The 27,374-nt window shown below is 32.8% G+C and overlaps 1 protein-coding gene across 2 annotated transcripts in view; it reads left to right on the top strand.

Annotated features, from left to right (window-relative positions):
• The window catches only part of OAR2 (octopamine receptor), a 164,749-nt gene extending 161,537 nt beyond the window's left edge, over positions 1-3,212 (top strand). For both annotated transcript variants that reach the window (XM_073080049.1, XM_073080056.1), the window contains one exon: positions 1,639-3,212. In XM_073080049.1, coding sequence (XP_072936150.1) covers positions 1,639-2,370 — 732 coding nt within the window. In that variant the 3' untranslated portion in view covers positions 2,371-3,212. The remainder of the gene's footprint in view (positions 1-1,638) is intronic.
• Positions 3,213-27,374: the final 24,162 nt, after the last annotated feature.

The following is a 27,374-nucleotide window of genomic DNA, read 5'->3' as shown; positions in this document are numbered from 1 at the left end:
TTAAGCGCTGCTGTGTTCCGGTTTGAAGGGTGTGGTAAGGGAGACAGACTTTTCCGAGGCGTTCCAGCTTAGTCCTCAGGGGTAGCGGCGCATCTGTGGCCGACCTCAGGTAGGAATATCTAATCCTATCTGGGGTTGATTACAGATGTCCATGGGCGGCAGTAGCCACTTACCATCAGGTGGACTGCATGCTCGTCTGCTACTCTTATATTATAAAAAAAAAAAAAAAAAAAAAACTTTATGTAGGGCAAACCCTTTACAAACCAAAGCTAGTTCGGGTCAAAGCCCGAAGTAATTTTGAATTGTCGCTACTTTCCAGTTTTTATCTATAAATAAAATATAAAGAGGGCATGGACAAACACTTTTTTAAATTATATGGACATCTTGGCACGCGTAATTATCAAATAATATGCTTGTTTACTTAAATTAATACATTGGTGGTGATTTGACTGTGAATGCACCACCGCTGCACCTAAAGCGCTGCTATGTTGTAGTTTGAAGGGTATGGTGACTGATTATGTTGGAACACCTCAGATGATGTCTATCTATCAACTTTTTCAATAATTCAGTTTTCTCACCATTAAGAGTTATCGTCATCAATTCATTAATCATTATTTTCTAAGATATTATCAACAATTCCTAATGCTTCATTGTTATAAGTACCGTGCAAAATAATAAATTATTAAAGTATAATTACAAAAATAGAAGCAACAGTCATAAAGGATTACCCATTCAATATGAATATATCATCTCATTAAAATATGCTAAATCTGACAATAATTTACGTTTTATATATTGAACGTGAATTATTAAATTCCACAGGTAACCCAAGATTTTTCGTCCATAATTATTCATAACGTAAATGAAATTAACGAATCAGTTTACCGCCGGTATTTTATGAAGGTTGTATCGTATTTTCCACATTGCGGTTTAAGTGACTTGTCACACCGCGAAAGAATAAAGGATAACCGATCGATATATTTTTAGCTCATGCATAATATGTTTCAAGCGTTCCAAAAATTGAAAGTCTCATATACAACTCAAACATAAACACAAACTGGATAAATAGTATATTCTTCGTTTATCGACATGTCTTTGTTTTGCTGTTGCTAAATTATTATATTTGTTATAGGTGAGACGAGTCTTTAAATCTCCCAGTTTAAAGAGATTTTATGCAATTATAGGTTAAATGCCCCTCAAAGCGTCGCAATTTAATTGTTCGACGAAGCTAAAAATCATTATTTTTTACAGTAAACGAGACTTAAAAACAAAAGGCTTTTAAAGCATATAACATTATTCCATCATTTTTGCGTAAATCGCCTTATCGAATTACTAAAAGTTTATCGTCTAGTGTTACTTTGGGACCTCTTCTAGATAATGTAAGAACCGGGGACGGAGAGAGAGTAAACAACTTGACTACTTATAAAGAAATGAGCAATAACGATCTTGGCAATAAATATTTATTTAACGCATTTATTGCACAATGAGATCAAAATTGAATTCTCGAAATCGCTGAGTCAGAGAAAGTTTAAACATTTTCCAATTGAGCTATAGAATTTTGCAAATGTATTTCGTGCCCGTAGGGATTTGTGTAGCACGTAGCGTGGGTAATCTTTTCAATTCCATTTCCTATTTCAGATGGCGTTCGTGATGTTAGCAGCGACATGGCTCAGTCCCATAACAATATCCTACGCCCCAATCTTCATGGGGTGGTACACGACAAGTGAATATATGCGAACCCGAGAACTTAATCAATGTGAATTTAAAGTGAATAAACCTTACGCTGTCATATCCAGCTCAATATCATTCTGGATACCTTGTACTATCATGATATTTACGTACCTAGCGATTTTCAAAGAAGCAAATCGACAAGAAAAGGCGTTACACGCCAGAGCTGGTAACGCTATGCTGATGCATCGACATTCAAGAGAAGTCGGTGATAAGAATGGTGCGTTGCATATCAATGCGACAACTCCAACCAAAGATAGAAACATCCTGAAGATGAAGCGTGAGCACAAAGCGGCTAGAACTTTAGGCATCATCATGGGAGCTTTCATCCTCTGCTGGTTGCCATTCTTCCTGTTCTACCTGTCCACGTCCTTATGCGATTTATGTACGTACCCTGAAGAAGTGACAGTGATCATGTTTTGGACTGGTTACTTCAATTCAGCGCTGAATCCGATAATCTACGCATACTTCAACAGAGACTTTCGTAATGCGTTCAAGAATACTTTAGCTTGCGCGTTCTGCAGCTTCTGTCGTCGCAATGCGTCTGATTTGGACGCAATGGAACGGCTGGACAGACGAGGCTCCGCTCAACTGAGGGTCCCTGTTCCTTCGAGAAGAGCATCGGATCTTGCGTCCCTTTGAATATCGCCAAACTGTGAAGTGACAGCCGTTTGATAGGCCTACTGCCTCAACGAAGTAATTTAAGTGATATACGTATAGTTAACAGTGATTTAAACGAACAAATTTTAAGTGTATATAGCATATTGAAGTTAGACTATTGAATGGTGTAGTAGATGAATTTTGACTTTTCAATGTGACTAGATCAGAGTGTATAGGACTTTAAGTCGTGAAAATTTTAACTTGTAAATATATTTTTTATTTTCGTAGAAAGAGGCCTGTCGTGAAAAGAGGCATTATTTAACTTAATTAGATAGTAATATGAGTATCTTAATAGATTGAGTCAAATAAAGTAGAATAGAAGAAATGATGTGTGTACAACTGTATGTAAATAGACAAAACGTATTGTAATTCTGATCACGCAATAAATTGAACGTCAGTGTGTAAAAGTATTCTGATGAAAACATGTATTCAGTAGATTATGATAATAGAAAGATATGAAATATTTCAACGGAAAATTGCCGTGTAGGTGTATAAAAGGTATTTTTCGAGATAAGTTTGACAAAAATATTAGTAGGATGAAGGTCGGAATTGAGGCCTAAAACTTTCAAGTGTTGGATTTTATTAGAGGCCAAAGCTATTATGTACATATTAGATGAGAGATAAATTAAATTTAATTAATATTGGGATTATCAACTATTTGATTAGTTTAGGTAAATCTAATGACTAAATGTACGATCCGATGGTCTTAACACCACAACCATCGCATATGACTGTAGTTCAAGGATTTTAGAATTACTTTCTAGCAATAACTAGCTCAAATTTCGAAATGAAATTTCGAAACATTTTTCATTCAAATAGTTAAATATAGCATTCATACAAATGTACTCGTATTAATATCACAAAATTAATCGCTAAAATTCTATTAAACTTTAGTTGTTGATTGCTTAAAATATATATTTTTTATGGCAAACAAATATTATTTTTCAAACTATCACTTTTGCTTCAATAAAAAGCTTATTTATTATACCTTAATCAGCTTAGCCGTCAAAAAAAAATTCATAAAATGAAATGTTTCCACAGTACTCAATATTTCTGTAAAATCTTGTCTATTACCAAACTGGGAAATGAAGGAATTAAATGATATTATTTTCTGACGAATTTAATTGCAATGTTAATAAATAGCAACGTCATCTAAGTAATTAGTAATTTCTTAAATCCAAGGTTTCAAATGCATTTTATCGCAAAATTAATCTAATTTACGGCTAATTACATCTTTATCGTGTGAATCTCTTAAATAGCTTGACATTAAAGTAGAAATAATAAAATTTTGATTTGAAAAAGAATATTAATCATCTTCAATCTACTTGTTAGTTAAATACAAAACATAATAGACAAGTGGATTCAAATGATCCTGAATAAGACAAGATTTAATAAATATCAAGTAGACATCAAAGAGACAGCTATTTAAAACATTGATTTGAGTGTCAGTCTTTTCATCGCAAAATTAGAGAGTATCGTACATTATAATAACTTTGATAAAATTTATATAAGCTGAGGTATTGATCCCAATGTAAATAAATATAGTCTAGATAAAGAAAAAACGAACGTCGTAGATAGTATAGAATAAATTATAGTTAGTCTAGATGTAACGATTTCGTTTAAACATTAATAGGGAGATACGATTAAAATATGGGGACAAATAACGCTTCAATAGAAAAAAAATGAAATTTAAATTATAATCGATGTGCTATAATTAATATAACAGACCCTTTAGATTTCGGTGTGTCAGTGTTGTGTAACTCCGTAACGGTGTTTATAGATATATCTAACCTTTACTAATTCGATTACGAATTGCTTGCAGACATTATTGTCGTTGTAAGGTCTTTGAGCGAAATATTTTCGGAAATTCTAGTTACGTCTGCAAAAGGTCGTAATTATTCGGTCTTTTGTGAGACTAGCATTAGGATATTAAGCCCAAATAGGAGGTTTATCTTTGTTTTCCATTATCTTAAAGCCGGTGTAGAATCTAGGATGAAATCATAGTGATCATTAATTATTATAAGTTTTAATCCATTGTAGGGTTCTGTTGTTCTTCGTTCATAGGTTACCATTTTCTGACCAATAACGTATTGCTTTAAATATAGCGATACACTTACGAATACACCGCCCGGAATACCTAACACAAAATATGAAAAAATATTCAGGTTCCAAAAAATACCATATTCGAGTAACAAATAATAACAAGTAAATAAACACAAAAAGTCAAACACAAAAGACTTTTTCATTGGTTTTCAACCAAACTTTGGAGCTTTTATATTTTGAGTTAATAAAAAATGAGCAATGGTAGGTTTTCAATTGTTTATTTCAATTTTCACCTCAATTAAAATGGTATTTATTTGCTGTTAATTTGAATTTTAGTTTAACAACTGAACGAATATTTTTTAGATGTAGGTGATTACAAAATTTACAAATTTCACGTTAAATGTGGATCATTTCTATTGCGCGAGTGAATTTTTTTTGGAATGTCGTTAAAATTTCTTGTTAAAAATTTAAAAAGTTTTAAACTGACTTGAAGTCATATGGCACAGTGTAGCGTCTACAATAAATTTAAAGAAAAAGTTCTTGTAAGAGATAAAATAGCAAATAGCAAAACTTTATAATAGATAGAGGATATCTGACAAACGAAACAAGAACTAACAACGCAAAGAACTGTAACAAGATACATTTATCTTCAGTGAATTTTCAAATAATGTTAACAAAAATTCAGCTTTGAAAATGTTTGTCTTGTCCTACTTCAAGAGAGTCATCGTCAAGCGACAATTTTATTTTTTAATATATTATTTGAAGATTTTATACAACCAGGGAGTTTATTGTATAAATTAGGACCCATACAAAATACAATGTTATGGTGTTGTGGTGTTATTAGGTAGATTCTATTATTGATGAACATGATGCAAATGACTTTACGTCTTACGAAAACCTACCTTTGTTAATATTCAATCAATCAATATCTATTCAATGTTTTGGTATCAAAGATTGACATTTGACAATTTCTTAATACTAGACATTATCAAATTTAATCTTTGGTAGGCAAAAGAATGGATAGATAATAACGGACGTAATATGAAACGTATTTTGTATTTGATTTGATATTTTGTAATTTACTTTTATTGCACATAAACTTTAACTCCTACGTAAGTCTTCTCTGTAACTTAGAACCATGGAAGCCATATAAATCGTGTTCGCCGTTATAGTTTCTTAAACTTTCTATTCGCCACTAGTTTGCAGTCAGTGAAGTAGCTTAAAAGCAAATTCTATATGCAAAGCAGTTTAAAGAACTTTCAAAGTTGTGTATTCAAGCGCAAGTTTCCAACAAACTAAGGAAATGCCACAGTCAAAAAGTTCTTACAAAAGATTACATAGTTTATTCTAGAGAATCTATTATTTTCTTTGTTGAACTGGAAACCGGAATTTTAGGTTTCCTTTTCAAATTTTTAAGATGTTGCAAATTACGTTTGTGTTCAATAAATTTATCAAGTAGTATTTTATTATCACTTTTTAATTTGTCTACACTAACTATCGATTTTATATCTCTCACATTCGTCTGTTTTTTGTTCTTTTGTTATTGTTTTACAGCAAAAAATGTTACTTTAAATTATTTCTTTGTATATCATTTACCGTTTGTTAAAATGTCACCACACTTGAATTAAAAAAAATATTAGATATTCTATATCATTGACTAATATATTGTTGTGCTCCTAATATGATTTATGATGATATGTCAGGGCTTCAAAACTTGATTAATTTGTGATTAAAATTTGAAACACATCCCTGAAATCTAATTACTTAATTAATCACACAGAGTTATCTATCAAAGTCGTATCAAAGTTCACTAGTTAGACGTGTTTCCCGTCGTACTACTACTAACTGTTCCACTGGCTACAGTCAGGCGACATGCGAAGGATAATGTTAATGTTAAAAAAATATTTTCCGTCATTTGATAGCACAAATGCTACTCAAAGGTGTCTGTGCCTTTTTCCAAATTCGAATCTTGTCTACCTATACACCATGCTACTCAAAAACATAAACACCTTTAAGTGGCATCGTGTAGGTAGACAAGACTAATAAGTTTTGCTCTTTTGATATCCTTTCGATCAAAATCGGACCCGTATAATCTTCGATATTATATTAATTGATGTTACCTACATCTGTAACTGTCTATAATGTTTTAATTTAAAACAAACTATGAATTGCACAATCCATCCTTTTTAATTTAAATTACTCAAAAGAGATCTGTTTGGGCTTGACATTTTTACATTGCTATTTTTTGTCTTCACTCTGTGAATGTAACAAGTACCTCAGTAACCAAGCAGTTCCCAACTCCCATCGCTGGAGACTATTGATCATTTAATTAATTAACATCAAGGCTGCAAGCTTGGTTACCTCGCACCAGATGTTACGTTGTACACAAATTTGCATATTATGACCTTATTTACGAAAGACCCAGTTTGGAAGAGTATTTCAAAAATTTTCTTATCTTTGTTCAGTTAGTAGGAAAAATTGTTAATGATCTTAAAGTTAAACCTAAAATCCTAAATTAAGACTTAGAATTCGATCTGGATAAATATCCTTTTATCAATAAAATTACAGTTGAACCAGTAGGACACACAATGATTGGAAATCCTTACCACATTAGATCGGTAAGGTACGTAATAAACCAAAAATAATATTTTTTCATGTATTCAGAAATTGAATATTTAACTATCATCAAAAACTGTAATTTACCTTCAATTCATATCTAGTACAAATGCCTGATTTAATTCAAAGAGCTTAATTGTATTTGCTTCTGTAAGCTGGAGTTTCCATTATACATTTAGATTAGGCTCAGTGATTTGTACTAGTTAATTTGTGACTTAAATTATGCAAATTTGCTTTTGCGATCAATTTTGAATTAGCGACGATACTACATCAATAATGAACATAATTAGTTATTGACATTTTGGTGACGATTTATCCAGCTAATACTTGGTTTGATGAATAATGATCCCACGCTTCAAATAACTATACTGTAGCCATAATTATCAATTTATTAACATGGACTTCAATTTTATGTGCTGTCATATAAAATTTAGATTTATAGGTCTGGCCTTTGTCATCAAGTGAGTTAGCATCATTTTGGAAGCAGCAGATAGCAATGCTTATCATCACTGTTATAAGGCGTTCACAGGCGAACCAGGAATAGGTCTTTAACTAACTTAACATTATACATATTTAACATTCAGAGAAAGCTAAGGTATTTAGTTTTCTGTTTGATATTTCCTTCATCGATCATCAATGCTACTTTTATATGATTTACCTTCTTTTCGGAAGTTTGATGCGGCAACAGCATAATGCAGCATCGATACAATCGCATTGATTACTTGCGGCAATGCGGCAAAAGGCGAATTGCCGATTCTAAAAGTAGCATGTCTGTTAGGACACTTAATCCATATACATGGGATTTATAAACACGTTGCAATATTCAGAATTTCCAGGCATTTCGCTCGAGGATCTTACACGATAGTAATACGTTGTAAATTATCTTACTTCGTCGAATGTCTAATAATATCCTCATCTAATCGTCTGTCTGTCAGTGTCCGTATAGTATCCACTTCGCTTAAAATTTCTGTGTTTAATGAATAGATTTCTCGTAATGTAAATGTTGATTCTGCATTTGTGTTATCAAGTACTACTATCTCTACTAGAACATCAGTTCTCGTACAAACTTTAGTGTCTGCCTTCTAGTTTCATGCTCAGTATATTCTGTCATCTTAGAATATTCTATTCGCGATAATAGACTACATTCACTCGATTAATTTAGCCAATTAGGTTATACAAGAGATATTATTAATGATTCCGTGGGACTTATCAGTGGTCTTATTAGGGGCTGTTTGTGCTACTTTCCTTTATACCTCGCTACAAATAATTAGTCTGAAATAAATACATTCACAACATTCTAGGGGATGATTGTTACTAATGAGAATTTCTTAATAATGTAGATTAATTAACGCTTTTTATGGAAAATTTGGGCGCGGCAGCTCAGTTTACCTACAATTTAGAATTCTGCCTATTTTCTATAAATAGAATACAAATATATTTGATCACAGAAATCTACTTCTGAACTGAACGAGGGTTCTTTTAGGCTAGAACTTAGAGTACTTAGGTATAGGAGAAAGCTTCTAGTTTTTAGTTGTAGTTTATCGCAAGAAGGCGACGTTTTTTACATTGAAATTTTTGATCATACGAATGCAGAATCAATATTTATGCTCTAAAGCCTATTCTCTCTTGTAAATTCAATGTGTCTTCCTTTTGAATAAGTAATTAAGGCTCAAAGTGTATTTAGAAGTGAATAGAAACGTATAGAAGTAAAACATTTTTAATATTTAAATATCATAGCCAATTTATTGTCTGTTGCTGTATATGCCTGAATGGTAAAATGCATAAATTTTAAATTTGTTGAAATATTAATCTCCGAAATTCTTCAAAAGCATAAATTAGAATGTATTTGAACAGATACTGACGTCATAGTTCATGTGAATAAAGATTTTTAGGTGCTGAAGTGTACGCGAGGAAATTCATAGAAACACTACTTGGCCTTAAAGTAAGTATTATCTTCAAATTTCCTGGAAGCGTCTAACTTAATACACTAAAATTATGGAAGCGCGTAGAATCAATAGCTGTAATAGCAGTACACAATGTTTAGTGTTACAGCGACGACAAAATCTTTATTTAAATGTACTAAACATTGTTAAAAGCAGTGCTATTTGAAATTCCTTCATATTTTTTCAGTTTATTGTTAATCAGGTCTGTTTTTTGAAATATGTGGAAGGATATAATGGAGATTAAAATTGTATTTTAACAAATTTTAAATTATATGCTTTACCTCCATTGTTAATTTATTTAAGCTTTTCAATGAAGAGAGAACTTGAAAATATATCTGTCTTTTTGTAGTTTTGTTTCAGTTTAATATTTATTTTCATTCTTTTAAATTTCATTGTCTTAGTCTTTGAACCTTTAACAAAAACTTTGAACTTTCAGTTTTTAATTTAAATTTAAAAAATATATTCAAGTAATATGTATAATTTCAAGTTAATTCTTCAATATTACAAGGAATATACTTAGCAAATCGTTTTCGTTGTAAATGGGCATATTCGAGCTATAAATGTAATAAAAGTAATAATAATGGTTGTGACTTCTTTAGACATTACAACTAACTTTTTAATAAATATAATCATATCTAATCATGTGAATATGATTTGTAAATCATAATTATATATGTATTGTAATTGTTCGAGGCATTTCATTTATTTTAGCGATTTCTAAAATTAATGTAATTTAGATTTGTGGATGTGCTAATTTATTAAATCCGCTAACATTGGTTAAGTTTGTTTCGTTGTAATCCGTCCAATAAATTTTGATTTAAATAATATGTTGGTTATGTTTGGTAGTTATCGGTTAAAATATTGTGTTAGAATTTCCGAACAAGAAATATTATCATAATAATTATCAATGTCAAATGATTGCAGGCATATCTACAAATGGTCGCATCACCACTTTAGAAAAAAATCATAAATGTGTACATAATTATGCTGTTATAGAAAAAATATATACTAGGGTACTTACCTGAAGGATGCTCTTAAATAGTGATCCTGTCTGGTAATTTGTTCGTAGCGGTACGCTCTGAAACAATCAAACCAATTACTTAAATGACAAATTAGTTATTTTAGGGTGGACACATTTGTGAAATTGGTAGACAGTCAATCATATGACTATTGGTAATTATAATACCTCTGACATATTTTGGGGCGTTAAGTAAATATTCAAAGTTAATCTAATTTATGTTAATTTTGTGTAAATGTATTTTATCAAAAAAGTCAGTACTTACATTTGTAGAATTCAGTTTCTTCGCTGTTTTTTACTAACTTCTTTAAATATAGAATAATATAACAAAACACAGCAATATGTAATTTTAAAGTCATTTATCGTAAGTAGATCAATGTATAGGATAGATTTTTAAATGTCTTTGTAACTATTCTTCTGTTGAACAAATCTTGAAATAAATATCAATTTTAAAGCCTTGTATAAACTGGTGGGAAAACAGCGGAAAGCGATGCGCTGTGTCATGTAACTATATATTACTAATTTTATGTTTACGTTTGTATTGCCAGCGCTAACTTTTCGCCCAAAGCAGGTGTACATTTGAGTATTTAGTATATAATTACACTTTTAATTTTGGGTGGTGAGAACATTAATGACAGCACAGTGAAAAAAATCGCTTTCCGCGGTTCGAATTCTCATCAGTTTGGCTAAAGTATAAAAGTTACAATTATTTCCTTACAATATGTTTGAGTAATTTGCTTTCAAGTAATTATTTGTAACTGTAAATATTGTGTAGTTATCTAAATTATTATTTTATATCCTACCTGAACTGTGATACTTTGTATTAATTATTGTCCTAAACATCATTAACAGTTTATTGTTGTGTTTGAAATTAAATTTTATTTTATTGGATGCGTTGATCACAAATTGAATTACAATTTTATTTATTTTATTAATAATTATTAATGTTAATAAATTTCACGTTTAATTTATTCGTTAATTAATTAATTTAATTTAATGTATATTGTTTTAATTGATACCAAATGTTTCAATCTAATGTAGAATTTCGTTGTAAATATTCTTTCTGCGGTTTGTGATAGGTAAATATTGCATTATTAGCATACTGTCATTGTCATTGTAACTTCTAATAGAATCATTTAATTTATTTAAAAATGATTGCATGGTGAGATTATAACCTATAGGTATTTTACCAAATAATATTGTGCGTGTAATCAAATGCTTTTTGCAAAATAAACAAATTGTTTCGTATATAATATTTTTTACTGTTTTATTTATTTCACCTGTGCTATCCTACTGCATATGTTATAAAAGAATATCATACCGTATGAATATTTGAAACCTTTCTTTTGGTTCTTTAAGCCTACTTTTCTGAAAGCTTCTGCTGAGATGGAGATGGAGATTATGTGGTGTTCCACAAGGTTCAACCTTAAGGCCAGTTCTGTAGAACATATACTACGATTAAGCCCTGTAAGTTAACATTTACATATCGTATGTGCCTTGACGTATTGTAAAGGTCTTGGTTTTTATCATAGCCGATAGTGACTCTCCTTAGATATGTAGCTTTATATAGCATAATAAGGTGTCTAATACAAAAATAGTTAAAACAAATTAAATTTCAACTTAAATAATGAAAATGGTAATTAAAAATTTGTACAGTCGTATAAAAGCCTATAAATGTGAAGACAAACGAAACTTTCCATTAATATAAAATTCAATTTAAACATAATTTTAAGTCCTAATTATAACTTTCTAACCTTATAACAAGCTGAAGTTTTAAATAATTGAGGGCAAAGCTTTATGACCTTAAATTATATTTTTTGTTTGAGAACTACTAAATGGTGTGCAGTTCACGTTATAAATGTCCAAATCTAAAAGCTAACTACAACTAATAAAAATGGAATACTTACTCTACTAAAACGCACCGTAAACTAGATTAAACCGGTTTTTGAGAATAATGTCTTGGGGTTCACATTTTTCAAACTTACGCTAAATCGAATGATACCATCTATTTTAACGAGAGTCATAAAATTCTGAATTGTTAAGTGTAAACACTTGTCCGGAAAACCCCCTTAGTTTGAGTGAGAAATTTAAAAATCTTCACCTTTCTTTCGCCGACAAATTTCAAAGACTAATAAATCACAATAACGCAATGGAAACATAATAATAATATACATACATATGTATACTAAAACGTAATATTAAAATATGTTTATCAAATATAATAAAATAATCAAACCTTAAGTATACCCCTATTAACATTTAAATTCAAATAATAGTCTTCAGCTACGAAAAAACAGTTAATTTATCTGTATAAGTAAATAATAAAGATAAGAATATTATTGGCTTAATTATAATAAGATTATCCGTAATAAGATCCAACAGAGTCCTTAAACAACTTAAGTCCGCACCTTTAATTCCAAAACTCTGTAAACAGTCCTTAATAACTTAAGCCCGTAACTGTATATCGTCCGAATTTTATTTCTCGACTTCGTATCCAAAATGTTGCCATTAAACTTATAATTCACGCATACGAAAGTCCTAACTACCCCCGTAATTCTCGAACTTGGGCCCTAAAACATGGTTATCGCGAAACTTTACCAGATATGGGATAAACATGTTAATTTGTTACTGATTAATTGCTCCCGTGTGGCCGTGTTTATCGTTTTCGAGATAAAACGTGTTGGTCCGAGAGTCGGTTGTGTGATATGTTCACCTATCTGTTTTGTGGAGGTTCTTTAGCCGCTTCTACGTAACGAAACGACGTCCTATGTTGAAATAATTTATTGACATTTAAAAATAATTCTGTTAATAATGTACTTTAAATAAAATATTTTATTTTTGATTTTGATTAATCAATAAATATTTTTAAAATACTATAGATTTGATTCGGTCGTCATGTCTACGTTTGCAACAGCAGAAGCAGAACAGTCACAAATTCTTCGCCGGCTTTAAAGAAGAACTCATGTTGCTATTTTTAAGAAATCTCTATAAGAGAAGAGCAACATGTTATACATAGAATAAAAAAAAAGAAATATATATTCGTTCAAAAATATTAGAATCGTATTTTAAAAGGCGAATTGGTTATTCCTTCTCTCCTACCAAAAATATATTTAAAATTAGACGTAATAATAAATTATTCAGTCGGATCTCGTACTACTCGTATGTGTTAATACTGAAGTAAGTAAAGCTGTGTTGGCATGTTTACGGGAACTTTCTGTTACCCAAATAAACTTAACACATAATTATAAGTTAGGAAATTAAATCAACCATAACATGATATCACATTAGTAGTACATTTTTTACAAAAGAAATAAACTAAAAGTATAATTTTATAAGTGATAGGACTATTATTACAGTTCGATTGGGGATGCACTACCGCTACTGTTTTTTCTAGCGTAAAGAAGTTCTGCGTTTTGATAAAATCGTGTCGGTACCTGTACCATCACCATGAGTTTTCAAAACATCCCACAATTTTACGTTACGTTTACTCAATCCATTATTCTGTTCCGTTTGCTTAGTAGACTGAGTAAACGCAACAATAAGTAAGTGCTCAAGTATTTTTGTCTACCTCACATGTTTGCAAAAAAGAGAGACAAAAACTAAAGCGCCATTTTGTCAATTTAGACATTATATGTTACGTTACTGACACTATAGTTCTGATACAATCTGCTAGAGGCGCTGATTGTTAATTGTATAGGCAATACGTAAACAAATACCAAAACAGTCATATTTGTCAAAACGTAAAAACTCATGGTAAGGGTATTGCTGACTTAGATACGAAGCGACCATCAAGGATGGCAACGCATCGATCTTCAACTTCAGATAGAAGCTCTGTATATGTATATGTATATGGAGTTAGATACAGATGTCCATAGGTGGCAATGGTCACTTACCACTTGCTTCCACTTCCCTTCACGTGGACTTCATGTTCCTTTACTACAACGACACCATTCATAGGTAGGTTTAATGTCAAATATAATGTTTACAGTAAACGCAGTATAAAGAAAAAGCCACTGAGTTTCTTAACGGATTTTCTCAATTCAGATCGCATTCCGATCCATTAGTAATATACAAAGATGTTGTACCAGACAATTTGTATGTACCGCATGCCTATACAAAATAAATAGATTTCATTTAATAAGAAACACCGAATATAAATGGTATTATCCATTCATCACGTTGATACTATCCCAGGCATCCTATACAAAACCTAAGTCCCTTATCCCATATATCAAACGGTTACATCGTATTTAAATCCTGAGTCAGAGTTGGAACCATAAATTTCGGAAAAGAATTAGTCTTCTTATATCCAAATTTGAAAAGTCTAACAACCGTATCCCGAAGGAATAGAGTTCGAAATCGTTTTTCAGAGAATCGCGAGTAGGTAAGGTGGGTTTTCTACAACACGACCCTTCAACATTCATCACTTGTCAAGCTTAGGGACTTGTCTCAGTGTAAACGATAAGTAAAAGACACAATTATCGGAATTTCTCATAAGTGTCCTAATATAATCTATTACTTTAGTATTATAAGTCAATCGTTAGTTTTGTGTTCTGTTGAGAAATTGCTGCTTACAAAACCAGGACCAAGCACACAAATACAAATTTTACATTTCATAAAATAGGTCTCCAAAATAATTCTATGCTATCATGCAAAAAATATAGATCTTTGAGATGAAATGTCTTTTGGATTCTCAAAGATTTTATAAAAGTTGCAATAAAGAATGTTGTTCTTTAGTATCTCAATAATTTGAATTATCTTAATAATTGTTCATTCTGTGTTGGGGGTTCGACAGTCGACACATGATAATGAAATAACAAATTCAACCGAGAGACAAAAATTTACCATGAATTCTAATTCAGCAAAAGATGTATTAGGCACGTTATTGAAAATAACACTTTCTTAGCATTATGCACTGCATGTTACAATATTTACAGGTTTACACATTTCCATATGAATACTTATATTATTTATATGTAAATGTGTAAAACTGTAAATATTTTTATTAATTATAATATTTTAAAAATATAAATCGCTTTCGTTCATCTCATTCAATCAGACGAGTCAGGCGCGATACGTTCCTATATAGATGGTTCCGCTCATAAATCAGTCCGGATTTGCATATGAATACCCCTCAAAATCATATCCGACATCTATTTATCTAATTTTCGTTTGAATGGAATGTTTGAGGCTCATTTTGTTATGAAACTGGGTGCAGAGAATGGCCTCATAAATATTTGGACGTTTTTGGGTTAAAAGATCATTTCAGAGTTCATGAATTTTGTATGCCATCCTTTAGAAGGACTTCTTATTGTACGTAATTATAAAAGATATTATCCATTTACACGAAGGGTTTTGGCAAATGAACACTCAGAGGGTTTATCTTTGCTTTTCATATAAAATTCGTCACCACAGTAAATCGCATAGTTTCGTAATACTTATATGAAGCGACGTTTAATTCTAATGACTATCTTAAGGGAACAGCAGCGGATTTGTCATCAACTTCAATAAGAATAAAAAATAAATATATGTATGTGACCACAATTACATGAACTTAACTTGAATAAAATGAAGATGTCAAATAATGAAATAACGACAACATAAATATGAATAAATCATATTTATGTTACAACAATTAATATTAATTAAATTATTATTTCTTATTATTATTAACATACTTTATACAATAACATGAGTTCACACAAACACAACTTTTTAATATAGCCGTTAGCATACTCGTATCAATCAATATACGGTCTGAGCTTTGCGTACAATCCGTGTCAATGGACGTATGTACAATAAGAAACAATAAGCGTGCAATCTGAGTGAATCGACGTACAGTCCAAGACAATCAGCGTTTAATCAATCAATCAACAAGCATCGGCGTATTGTTCGTGCGTGCACATTATTAGTGATAATCAATCAGAAAAGCCAATCACTCCCGAAATAAGGAATAAATTAGCAATGAGCATAATCTGAAACAATTTTATAGGTGGTAAAACCTTGTGGTTAGTCTCGAAATACCGTCACCGAACCTATTTCTAACTAATAATAACAGTGTTAAGCGCTGCTATTTTTATTCGAAGGGTGTAAGGGAGACATTTTATTCGCGGCATTCCAACTTAGTCCTCAGGAGTACATAAAGGTTGATTATAGACGCCTATTGGATGACCACATACGATCCGATGGATTCCGTGCTCGTTTGCAATATCTGTGATATCCAAAAATTGGCACACAATTTGAGTCAACAATGTAGTTCTTTTCTACATACCGCACCGTGTTCGTAGAGGCATAATTATTACCAATTAGCAGTCTATTTCTCTACTACCTCTAAGTACGAGTAGAAAAAAAAACATCGTTGTATTATTATATTACGCAAAAACCCACAACGACTTTGAGGGAGTAAAGTAAAAATGAATTCATGAGATAATTAGCAATGCTAATAATATACTTTGGGCGTTTTTAAAATAAAATCTTTTCACAACTGACCCGGCCTCGCTTTGAGTACAAAGTCGAGAGGCCTCATTAAAATAGCAAACCGCAAGAAAATATAGCTACTTTAATATAAGATGACACTGGAATATCTACATGAGCAGTGAAAGCCCAGTTGTTCAAACTCAGTCTCGATCGAGGGTATGCGTATTAGTAATTGTCACTTGCTTATCGGTGATAGAAAACATCGTTAGGAAACCTATTTACATGAGAGAGCTTTAGAAAAAGATCTCAAAAGGTATGTAAAGTCTACTAGTACGCACTTGGCGCGGTGGACTATGACCTAATCCTTCTCATTCTGAGAGGAGACCCGTGTCCAGAAGTGAGACAGTAATGGTGACACTGAAATATTTATGTGAGTATTAGCATAGGCAGTGCGGTTTCGCATGCGTTCAGCTCAGTGGTTTTTGAATATTTACATAGGCTTCCTAAATATTTCAATATTTGGGTATAAAGATGTTGTCTCTTACTGAGAACTTACTCTTTACAAAAACCTTACGCTACTTATACACAAAACTTCCGTCCAAAGCGCTTGTGTAAGTTTCGAGACAGACTGAACAAATATGTTTTTTAGAAAAAACAAAATGTTTTATAATAACAGACAGACTTTTATTTTATTTTATGTGCTACCTATGTGATATCTTTAATGTGCTTACTCCACTAGACTTTATATGCAAATAATCTTATTTATTATAACAAAGGTAGAAAACTATTTTGTAATTACAAACAGACACTTTAATTTTAAATTGAATGCGTAATATTAAAATTTGTCGTGTCGGTCCTTTGAATAGGACTAACACTATTCCTCTCAGTCGTAGACACCTGTTAATTACTTTATGTCCTAAACCTTACATTTGCATATTATACAAGGGTATGTGTCTAGTAAAAGAATATTTTTGGTTTGTTTTAGTTTCACCGATATTTCATAACGGAATATAAAGAAAATATGGTGCCAGGTGCGAGTTCTCGCACACGGTTAGATTATATAGAAAGAATGGACTATCCCTCTTTTGGCTTTTTATTTCTAGTATTTATTGTAATACCAACAGCGGTATTTTAATAATAGGGTTACGTTTTTAACCTGTAGGAACCCTAAAAAGCAACCTGCTTTTATTAGGCAGAAATAAGTGTGGCGGTTGTGCCGCCGGAGTGGAACCACAGAGGTTTCTACCACCTTCAAAAACCTGTCTCATTCTGAGAGGACCAGTCCCCAGCTGAGTAACACAAATTGGACGACTTGCTTTAGAAAACAGACCCAAATGATTAATGTTTCGTTTTTTTTTCATATAACCATAAAGCCTTTGAATTTTACATCTATTATGTCTTGTGATAATCACAGGGGTTTTAACTCAATCGGTTGGAGTCAACCAGCGGGTTGGAATTATATACACCTCATCTGCCATCACTTTTTTAGAAGGTGGTAGAACCCTTTGTGGTTCGACTCCGGCGGCACCACCGCCATACCTATTTCTACCTAATAACAGCAGTGTTAGGCGCTGCTGTGTTCCGGTTTGAAGGGTGTGGTAAGGGAGACAGACTTTTCCGAGGCGCTCCAGCTTAGTCCTCAGGGGTAGCGGTGCATTTGTGGCCGACCTCAGGTAGGAATATCTAATCCTATATGGGGTTAATTACGGATGTCCATGGGCGGCAGTAGCCACTTACCATCAGGTGGACTGCATGCTCGTCTGCTACTCTTATATTTAAAAAAAACTTAATATTTTATTTTTCCTAAATTAAACTAAAATAGAACTAGAGTCACACCCTCTACAGTCAATCATAAACTCTTTATAGTCTACGATTTATCGTCAACTGTCGTACACTGTATAAACAATATTCGCAAGTATATGTATGAAAAGGAAGTGATTTATTTATACACGGCGACATTGGCCGGTATCATCGCATCTGGCGTCGCTCCAAGCCATTACGCTTGCATCAAGTGTTCCGGAATATGGGATGAATCTTGAGTATTGGAACAAGTATTCATTTAGTACTATTTTCTAAAGAAAGTCGTCGTATTCCTGTTTCTCAGCTAGGGATTGGTCTCCTGTCAGTACACTTAGTATGAGTTTTTACGTTACAATTTAACAAAAATGACTGTTTTGGTATTTGTTTACGTATTTGTCCATAGGAATTGTATGCGCAATCAGAGCCCCCAGCGGATTGTATCAGAACTGATTGGAAATATATGGGAAATATACGTAAACAAAAAATTCATGTTTGTCAAAAAAACGTAAAAACCCATACTAAGGGTACATAATGAGACAGGTTTTTGAAACTGGTAGAACCCTCTGTGGTTCGACTCCAGCAGCACCACCGCCACACCTATTTATGCCTAATAGCAGTGTTAAGTATTGAAGGGTATGGTTAGGAATACATACTTTTCCGAGGCGTTCCTGCGTCCTCAGGAGTAGCGGTGCATTTGGCAGTGTCGCCCTCAGTTAGGAATATGTAATCCTATCTAGGGTTGATAACACATGTCCATGTACTGTAGCCACCTACCATCAGATGGACTGCAATATATAAAAGAAAAGAAAAAGTGCAATATATAAATAAATACTTTAATGCCTTAACTCCGATTTTATATTATAACTATGTAGAAGATCCTTAGAAAGGATTTTATAAAAATAATGTTCTATGATGAACCCACAGCCCTGTAAAAACAAATACAGGTGTGTGGATGAACCATTTAAATCCAAAACACAGCCCTAAAATATACTATTATACTATAAGGTATAAGGCATCTATGACAACCTTGTACGAACCATGATAAGGTAACCTTTAAACTTATCTCACTAATTAAGTACCTACCCCACGCAAGGGCGGCGATATATCGTCCCTAAGGGTAGCTTACACTAATCTTATGAGCATACGATTAAGGGATAACTTAGACTGTTCAAAGGTTTAATTAAACGGTCCCTTGGTAAGTAATATGTTTTCTGATTATGACAAGAACCTTTAATATTTAGACTTGTATTCTCAAAATGTTTCTGTAGAATAGAATTCCCATTAAATTAATGCTTGTATAAAGTACATTACGATGTTTAAAAAACTGTACCACTCTCATTTATTTTTAAAATTACTTAGGTCCTAGATGTTTTCTATATCTTTTGATTAATAACAGTGACGGAATGAAAAAATAAGTACATTTTCGTACTACAATTTATAAATAGTCGATGTCTTAAATATCATTAATCTACAAACATATTATATCCTACTTAGTACCATTAAAGGATGTTTGTTTTACTTTCATGACAAGATAACAAAAACATCATTTGAAAATCTTTTTTTAAGAACTCTCAGTTATGCAGGTTTTCTCACGATGTTTTCCTTCACCGTTTAAGTAAGTGATAATTAATATCTAATACGCTCATAAATTTGAAAAATCAGAGTTGCGTACCTGGAATTTGAACCTCGGACCCGTCGATCAAGAGGCCGAGTTTTAACCACTAGTTTATCTGCTTTTTTTGGAATGTCATCTCATGGTGACGTATTATTTATTAAGATACTAAAATTACCCCATGTAATACGATCTTTAGTTTTATCTCTCTCTCAGTGAGGAATCCCGTGTACAGCAGTGGGACAGTAATGAGCGAAGTACATATTAAAGGTAGATTTTCACCCGAAAATCCTCTCGAAACGTCCCGATTGTCAGGTTGAAGTCATCAACTCCATTCCATGCGGTCGCCTGAAATCCGGTAATTTGCGAGTTGAATGTCGTTGAAATTCGAGTTGGGACCAATCATTCTGTATTATGTGTTGATTAATGACTCCAGCTTCGGTATTTAGCGAGCTGCAGCTTATATTCATCTGAAACGTGCACGTTGACGACGCGGATTTGTAAAGGATGACCCGTAAAGACTCATACAGCTACACGTACGATGTCTGTAGATATCGTTCATTTATATCTACATACTGTGACAAAATCCTTACTAATCCTTACTAATATTATAAATCTGAAAGTAACTCTGTCTGTCTGTCTATTTGTCTCTTCTTTACGCCTAAACCACGGAACGATTTTAATGAAATTTTGTACAACGATAGTCTGAGACCCGAGAAAGGACATATGATAGTTTTTATCCCGGAAATACCACGGGAACTAGGGATGGCGATCTAAGATCGATTAATCGGAGAATCGATCTTTTAGACCAAAAAGTCGATAATTTTAATCGATATTAGTAAGGATTTAATCGTAAACTATGCATTTGATCAACCGATGATCTTTAGCAAAGTTGTTGTCCATGAGCGAAAGTTTCAGGTACGACCAATTTTCGCCAGATGGCGCCACTTTTTTCCAATGAAGGTACGAATTTTCAGTTTTATGTCTGTTAATATTATGTCTGCAAATGGTGTCTTTACCTTAGACTTAGAATTTTTCGCTAAGGTCTTAAACGCTCGGCCGAAAGCACTGGTATTAATGGTTGAAACTCCGCCTCTCAAACGAGGCATCCGAGGCTTGAACCCCAGACACGAAACTCTGTTATTTTTTCAATTATGTTACTTGCTTAAACTGTAAACGAAACGAAACGGAAGACCGTAACTCTGCTGTTATTGGACAGCACAAGGTGTGGCGGTGGTGCCTTTAAAGCAGAAAGAGTTCTACCACCTGCAAAGTTCAATCTTAATGTATAATATTGTATAATTTAGTATATATCTATTATTTCACGTATATATTATAAAGAATTTACCATTTACCATCTAACAAGTGATTATGTTTCATAATGTCGGATGAGTGCTATTACACGCCGCTATTTGACAGGTTGACGTTACATGATATTCGCTTGAAATATTCGTTAAAATATGTAATTTAAGCCACTAATTATAATTGTGTCAAGTATTAAACAGGTATGAAATTAGACACAGTTTTACATCTCTTAGACCTTGTGTAGTAAAAAGAAATATTATGTGACTTTATGAGTAGAATTTACCGTTTATAGTAATTAATTAATTTTATGTATGATGTATTAGTGTAATTAATTAAATTTATGTCAAGAATTAAATTAATGTATACAGTTATCAAAGGTTACATATATGTAGGATTAAAAAATTGTACACCTTGAAAATATCTACAAATAAGTCCGCGATGGCATATGTCTATCTTTGTTGTGTACTCCACAATAACTGTTTTTATGACTTAAAAAGAAGACAAAGATTAAGTTCATAATCAAATGGTTTTCATAGATACCAAATATTAATCCTTATCAAAATAAATTGTTGTACTTATTACGAACGGGATTAGTTTGTAACTTCAAGATAATTTTAATGAAGATAATTTTAAAATATCTGAATGTTCTTATTATGTTAAACACTTTTTTACCCAATAGTGGACGATATATAGGTAAGTAAGCGAATTTTAACTTTTCACTCTGTGCAGTCCGGCTTGGCGGTTTTTAATATCCTCTCGTTGTAAAAAATGCTATATTTTTAAAAAGTTTTATTTTTATAATAATTCCTAGTTTCTGAATGTTAGAAGAGTATTTGTTCATCCTATTTAGAGTTGATTTACAGATATCGATATATAAATTACCACTATCATGTAGACTGCATTCAAGTCACTTAAAAAACAGAATAATTGAATTCTACAAAAAAAATTGCCGCATCAAAAACCTAGTAGATATCGGAGCTCATGCATGTCGTTATGTCTCATAAATGTCGAGCGAGTGCTATCGCATAGGGCCTGTAATTTAGGGGTTGACGTGGCGTAATATTCGCTTAAATGTGTTTGTGGTAGGTATAAATTATAATGTTCATGAGACTTGAAATATTCAATGAAATATCTCTATAATTCTGAAAATTATTAAATCCGTTGCTGTTTGACTCCAAAGGGACCACCGCCATACACATTTCTGCCTAATTATAGCAGTGTTCAGCTGTTTTCTGATTTAAAGGGTGTAGCAAGGAAGACATTTTTATTCGACACGTTCCAATTTACTGTTCAAGGGTAGCAGCACATTCCATCAGAATCCAATCTTATTTGAGTTTGATTACAGATCTATCTATAGGAGGCAGTAGCCACTTACCATCAGATGGACTGCTTGCTCTTATGCTGCTTCAATATTATAAAACAAAAAACAAAATCATCCTTAGATTTTCCTCTTTCATTGGTGCTTTGTACACAAATACTCTAATGGGATAACGAAAATATGTTCGTCGTCTTCGCCGTCTTAAGAGATCATCACTGTTACGGATATTGTTAAAAGTCGAACCATAAAGTATTTTACCACTTGAAATCGTCGCTAAAATGGTTCCAGAGATTGCCATAGTACAGAATTGCTCACGTGCACCACAAAGGCCCGTTTAGGTGCACTAGACACAAAACTAAGAACAAACCGAGATCGCAATGCACTTACTTTGCTTTTAACGCCTTCACAGTTCACGGCATCGCACTGTTAGCACTTTAGTCCAGTTCACATTACTGTACTGTTCACAAGTAGGTACTCGTACAATGCATTCAGTATGAGGAGTAGAAGTTTCGACCTTTCATGTAAGGGGTACAAGGTTCAAATCTTTAGAAGAACAAATAGCGTACCTACAATGAGTTATTTAATACATGCTAGAATTGGAACTATAAATATAAATTATTATAAAAACAAGAATCAGACTACTTTAGACTACTACTATAGCCTAAGGTCACTCAAAATTTAGATGAAATGCTCACGTATACCACAAAGGCCCGTTTAAGTGCACTAGACACAAAACTAAGTTTACACCGAGATCGCAATGCACTTACTTTGCTTTCAACGCCTTCACAGTTCATGGCCTCGCACTGTTAGCACTTCGGTCCAGTTCACATTACTACTGTTCACAAGTAATTCAAATGCAGGAAAGCCTAGTGGTATGAGTTTTGGCCTCTTATTTTACCCTTTACGGGGTTGATTTTTCGGAGGGGGATAAATAAGTGCGTCCTTGTTCCTATCCAGAAAGCCAAATATAAAATTTTATAATAGTTGCTTCAAAATTAAAGGATTTCAAAAAAACTGTTTTCCCCTATTTTACCCTCTTTAGGGTAGATTTTCCAAAAGGCCTTTTTTAGTACTTATTCACGCTATATAGATAACCTATGTGCAAAATTTCAGAACTGTAAGGTCCTTGGTTTAGGCTTTACGTTGATTTCTGAAAAATGAAAAAGTCATTTAGTTAGTCAGTCAGTCAGTCACCTTGCTGTTTTATATATAAACAAATGTGTTTTTATAATCTCCGTTTAATTTCCTTTCATTTGATACCCTGCTCGATAGGTTCGGTTAACTTTATTTTTTAAATGTGTTACTATTTCGCGCCAAAAATCCGCCATTTTGACTTTGTTTTACTAACACCTATCTAAGGACACTCGGGTCATAGAGACAAATATAATGACACCTTAACTGTTGAAATTCATCCAGCCGTTTATTAGATCGGATCAAATAAAGAAAGACAAACATACAAGATACGCGCGAAAAACATAACCCTTCCTTGGCAGTCGGGTAAAAAAGCATCGTTGTATTATTATATTACGCAAAAACCCACAACGACTTTGAGGGAGTAAAGTAAAAATGAATTCATGAGATAATTAGCAATGCTAATAATATACTTTGGGCGTTTTTAAAATAAAATCTTTTCACAACTGACCCGGCCTCGCTTTGAGTACAAAGTCGAGAGGCCTCATTAAAATAGCAAACCGCAAGAAAATATAGCTACTTTAATATAAGATGACACTGGAATATTTACATGAGCAGTGAAAGCCCAGTTGTTCAAACTCAGCCTCGATCGAGGGTATGCGTATTAGTAATTGTCACTTGCTTATCGGTGATAGAAAACATCGTTAGGAAATTTTAATATTTCAATTCCTTATAAATACCTAATTTTGCACACCCATAGGGGTAGGACATAAGAATGTATGTTAATTTTAAGACCCATGTATACCACTATGTTCTTGCAAATAAACTGAATTGAATTGAATTGAATTGAAACCTATATACATGAGAGAGCATTAGAAAAAGATCTCAAAAGGTATGTAAAGTCTACCAGTACGCACTTGGCGCGGTGGACTATGACCTAATCCTTCTCATTCTGAGAGGAGACCCGTGTCCAGAAGTGGGACAGTAATGGTGACACTGAAATATTTATGTGAGTATTAGCATAGGCAGTGCGGTTTCGCATGCGTTCAGCTCAGTGGTTTTTGAATATTTACATAGGCTTCCTAAATATTTCAATATTTGGGTATAAAGATGTTGTCTCTTACTGAGAACTTACTCTTTACAAAAACCTTACGCTACTTATACACAAAAGTTCCGTCCAAAGCGCTTGTGTAAGTTTCGAGACAGACTGAACAAATATGTTTTTTAGAAAAAAAAAAATGTTTTATAATAACAGACAGACTTTTATTTTATTTTATGTGCTACCTATGTGATAACTTTAATGTGCTTACTCCACGAGACTTTTTATGCAAATAAGCTTATTTATTATAACAAAGGTAGAAAATTATTTTGTAATTACAAACATACTTTAATTTTAAATTGAATGCGTAATATTAAAATTTGACGTGTCGGTCCTTTGAATAGGACTAACACTATTCCTCTCAGTCGTAGACACCTGTTAATTACTTTATGTCCTAAACCTTACATTTGCATATTATGTACATGTATGTGTGTAGTAAAATATTATATTTTTGGTTTGTTTTAATTTAACCCGTATTTCATAACTGGATATAAAGAAAATATGGTGCCAGGTGCGAGTTCTCGCACACGGTTAGATTATATAGAAAGAATGGACTATCCCTCTTTTGGCTTTTTATTTCTAGTATTTATTGTAATACCGACAGCGGTATTTTAATAATAGGGTTTCGTTTTTAACCTGTAGGAACCCTAAAAAGCAACCTGCTTTTATTAGGCAGAAATAAGTGTGGCGGTTGTGCCGCCGGAGTGGAACCACAGAGGTTTCTACCACCTTCAAAAACCTGTCTCATTCTGAGAGGACCAGTCCCCAGCTGAGTAACACAAATTCGACGTCTTGCTTTAGAAAACAGACCCAAATGATTCATGTTTCGTTTTTAATTTCATTTAACCATAAAGCCTTTGAATTTTACATCTATTATGTCTTGTGATAATCATAGGGGTTTTAACTCAAGTCGGTTGGAGTCAACCAGCGGGTTGGAATTATATACGCCACACACTTAATATTTTCTATTTTTCCTAAATGAAACTAAAATGGAACTAGAGTCACACCCTCTACAGTCAATCATAAACTCTTTATAGTCTACGATTTATCGTCAACTGTCGTACACTGTATAAACAATATTCGCAAGTATATGTATGAAAAGGAAGTGATTTATTTATACACGGCGACATTGGCCGGTATCATCGCATCTGGCGTCGCTCCAAGCCATTACGCTTGCATCAAGTGTTCCGGAATATGGGATGAATCAAGTATTGGATCAAGTATTCATTTAGTGCTATTTTATAAAGAAAGTCGTCGTATTTGTGTTACACACCTAAGGATTGGTCTCCTCTCAGTACACTTAGTATGAGTTTTTACGTTACAATTTAACAAAAATGACTGTTTTGGTATTTGTTTACGTATTTGCCCATAGGAATTGTATGTGCAATCAGCGCCCCTAGCGGATTGTATCAGAACTGATTGGAAATATATGGGAAATATACGTAAACAAAAACATTCATGTTTGTCAAAAACACGTAAAAACTCATACTAAGGGTACATAATGAGACAGGATTTTGAAGCTGGTAGAACCCTCTGTGGTTCGACTCTAGCAGCACCACCGCCACACCTATTTATGCCTAATAGCAGTGTTAAGTATTGAAGAGTATGGTTAGGAATACATACTTTTCCGAGGCGTTTCTGCGTAATCCTCAAGAGTAGCGGTGCATTTGGCAGTGTTGCCCTCAGTTAGGAATATGTAATCCTATCTAGGGTTGATAACAGATGTCCATGTACTGTAGCCACCTACCATCAGATGGACTGCAATATATAAAAGAAAAGAAAAAAGTGCAATATATAAATAAATACACTAATGTCTTAACTCCGATTTTTTATAAAGGATTCTTATAAAGGATTTTACAAAAATAAAGTTCTAAGATGAACCCCACAGACCTGTAAAAAAAGTACACCTGTACTGTGGATGAACCATTTAAATCCAAAACACAGCCCTAAAACCATACTATTATACTATAAGATATAAGGCATCTATGACAACCTTATACGAACCATGATAAGGTAACCTGTAAACTTATCTCACTAATTAAGTACCTACCCCACGCAAGGGCGGCGATATATCGTCCCTAAGGGTAGCTTACACTAATCTTATGAGCATACGATTAAGGGATAACTTAGACTGTTCAAAGGTTTAATTAAACGGTCCCTTGGTAAGTAATATGTTTTCTGATTATGACAAGAACCTTAAATATTTAGACTTGTATTCTCAAAATGTTTCTGTAGAATAGAATTCCCATTAAAATAATTCTTGCATAAAGTACATTACGATGTTTAAAAAACTGTACCACTCTCATTTATTTTTAAAATTACTTAGGTTCTAAATGTTTTCTATATCTTTTGTATAATAACAGTGACGGAATGAAAAAATAAGTACATTTTCGTACTACAATTTATAAATAGTCGATTTCTTAAATATCATTAATCTACAAACATATTATATCCTACTTAGTACCATTAAAGGATGTTTGTTTTACTTTCATGACAAGATAACAAAAACATCATTTGAAAATCTTTTTTTAAGAACCCTCAATTATGCAGGTTTCCTCACGATGTTTTCCTTCGCCGTTTAAGTAAGTGATAATTAATATCTAATACGCTCATAAATTTGAAAAATCAGAGTTGCGTACCTGGAATTTGAACCTCGGACCCGTCGATCAAGAGGCCGAGTTTTA

Source organism: Epargyreus clarus, unplaced genomic scaffold (assembly GCF_041222505.1).
Source record: "Epargyreus clarus isolate Ecla_fem2 unplaced genomic scaffold, WU_Ecla_fem_2.2 ptg000002l, whole genome shotgun sequence".
Classification (NCBI taxonomy): Eukaryota; Metazoa; Arthropoda; class Insecta; order Lepidoptera; family Hesperiidae; genus Epargyreus; species Epargyreus clarus.
Note: the sequence above shows the minus strand (reverse complement) of the source record. Positions and strands in the feature narration are given on the sequence as shown.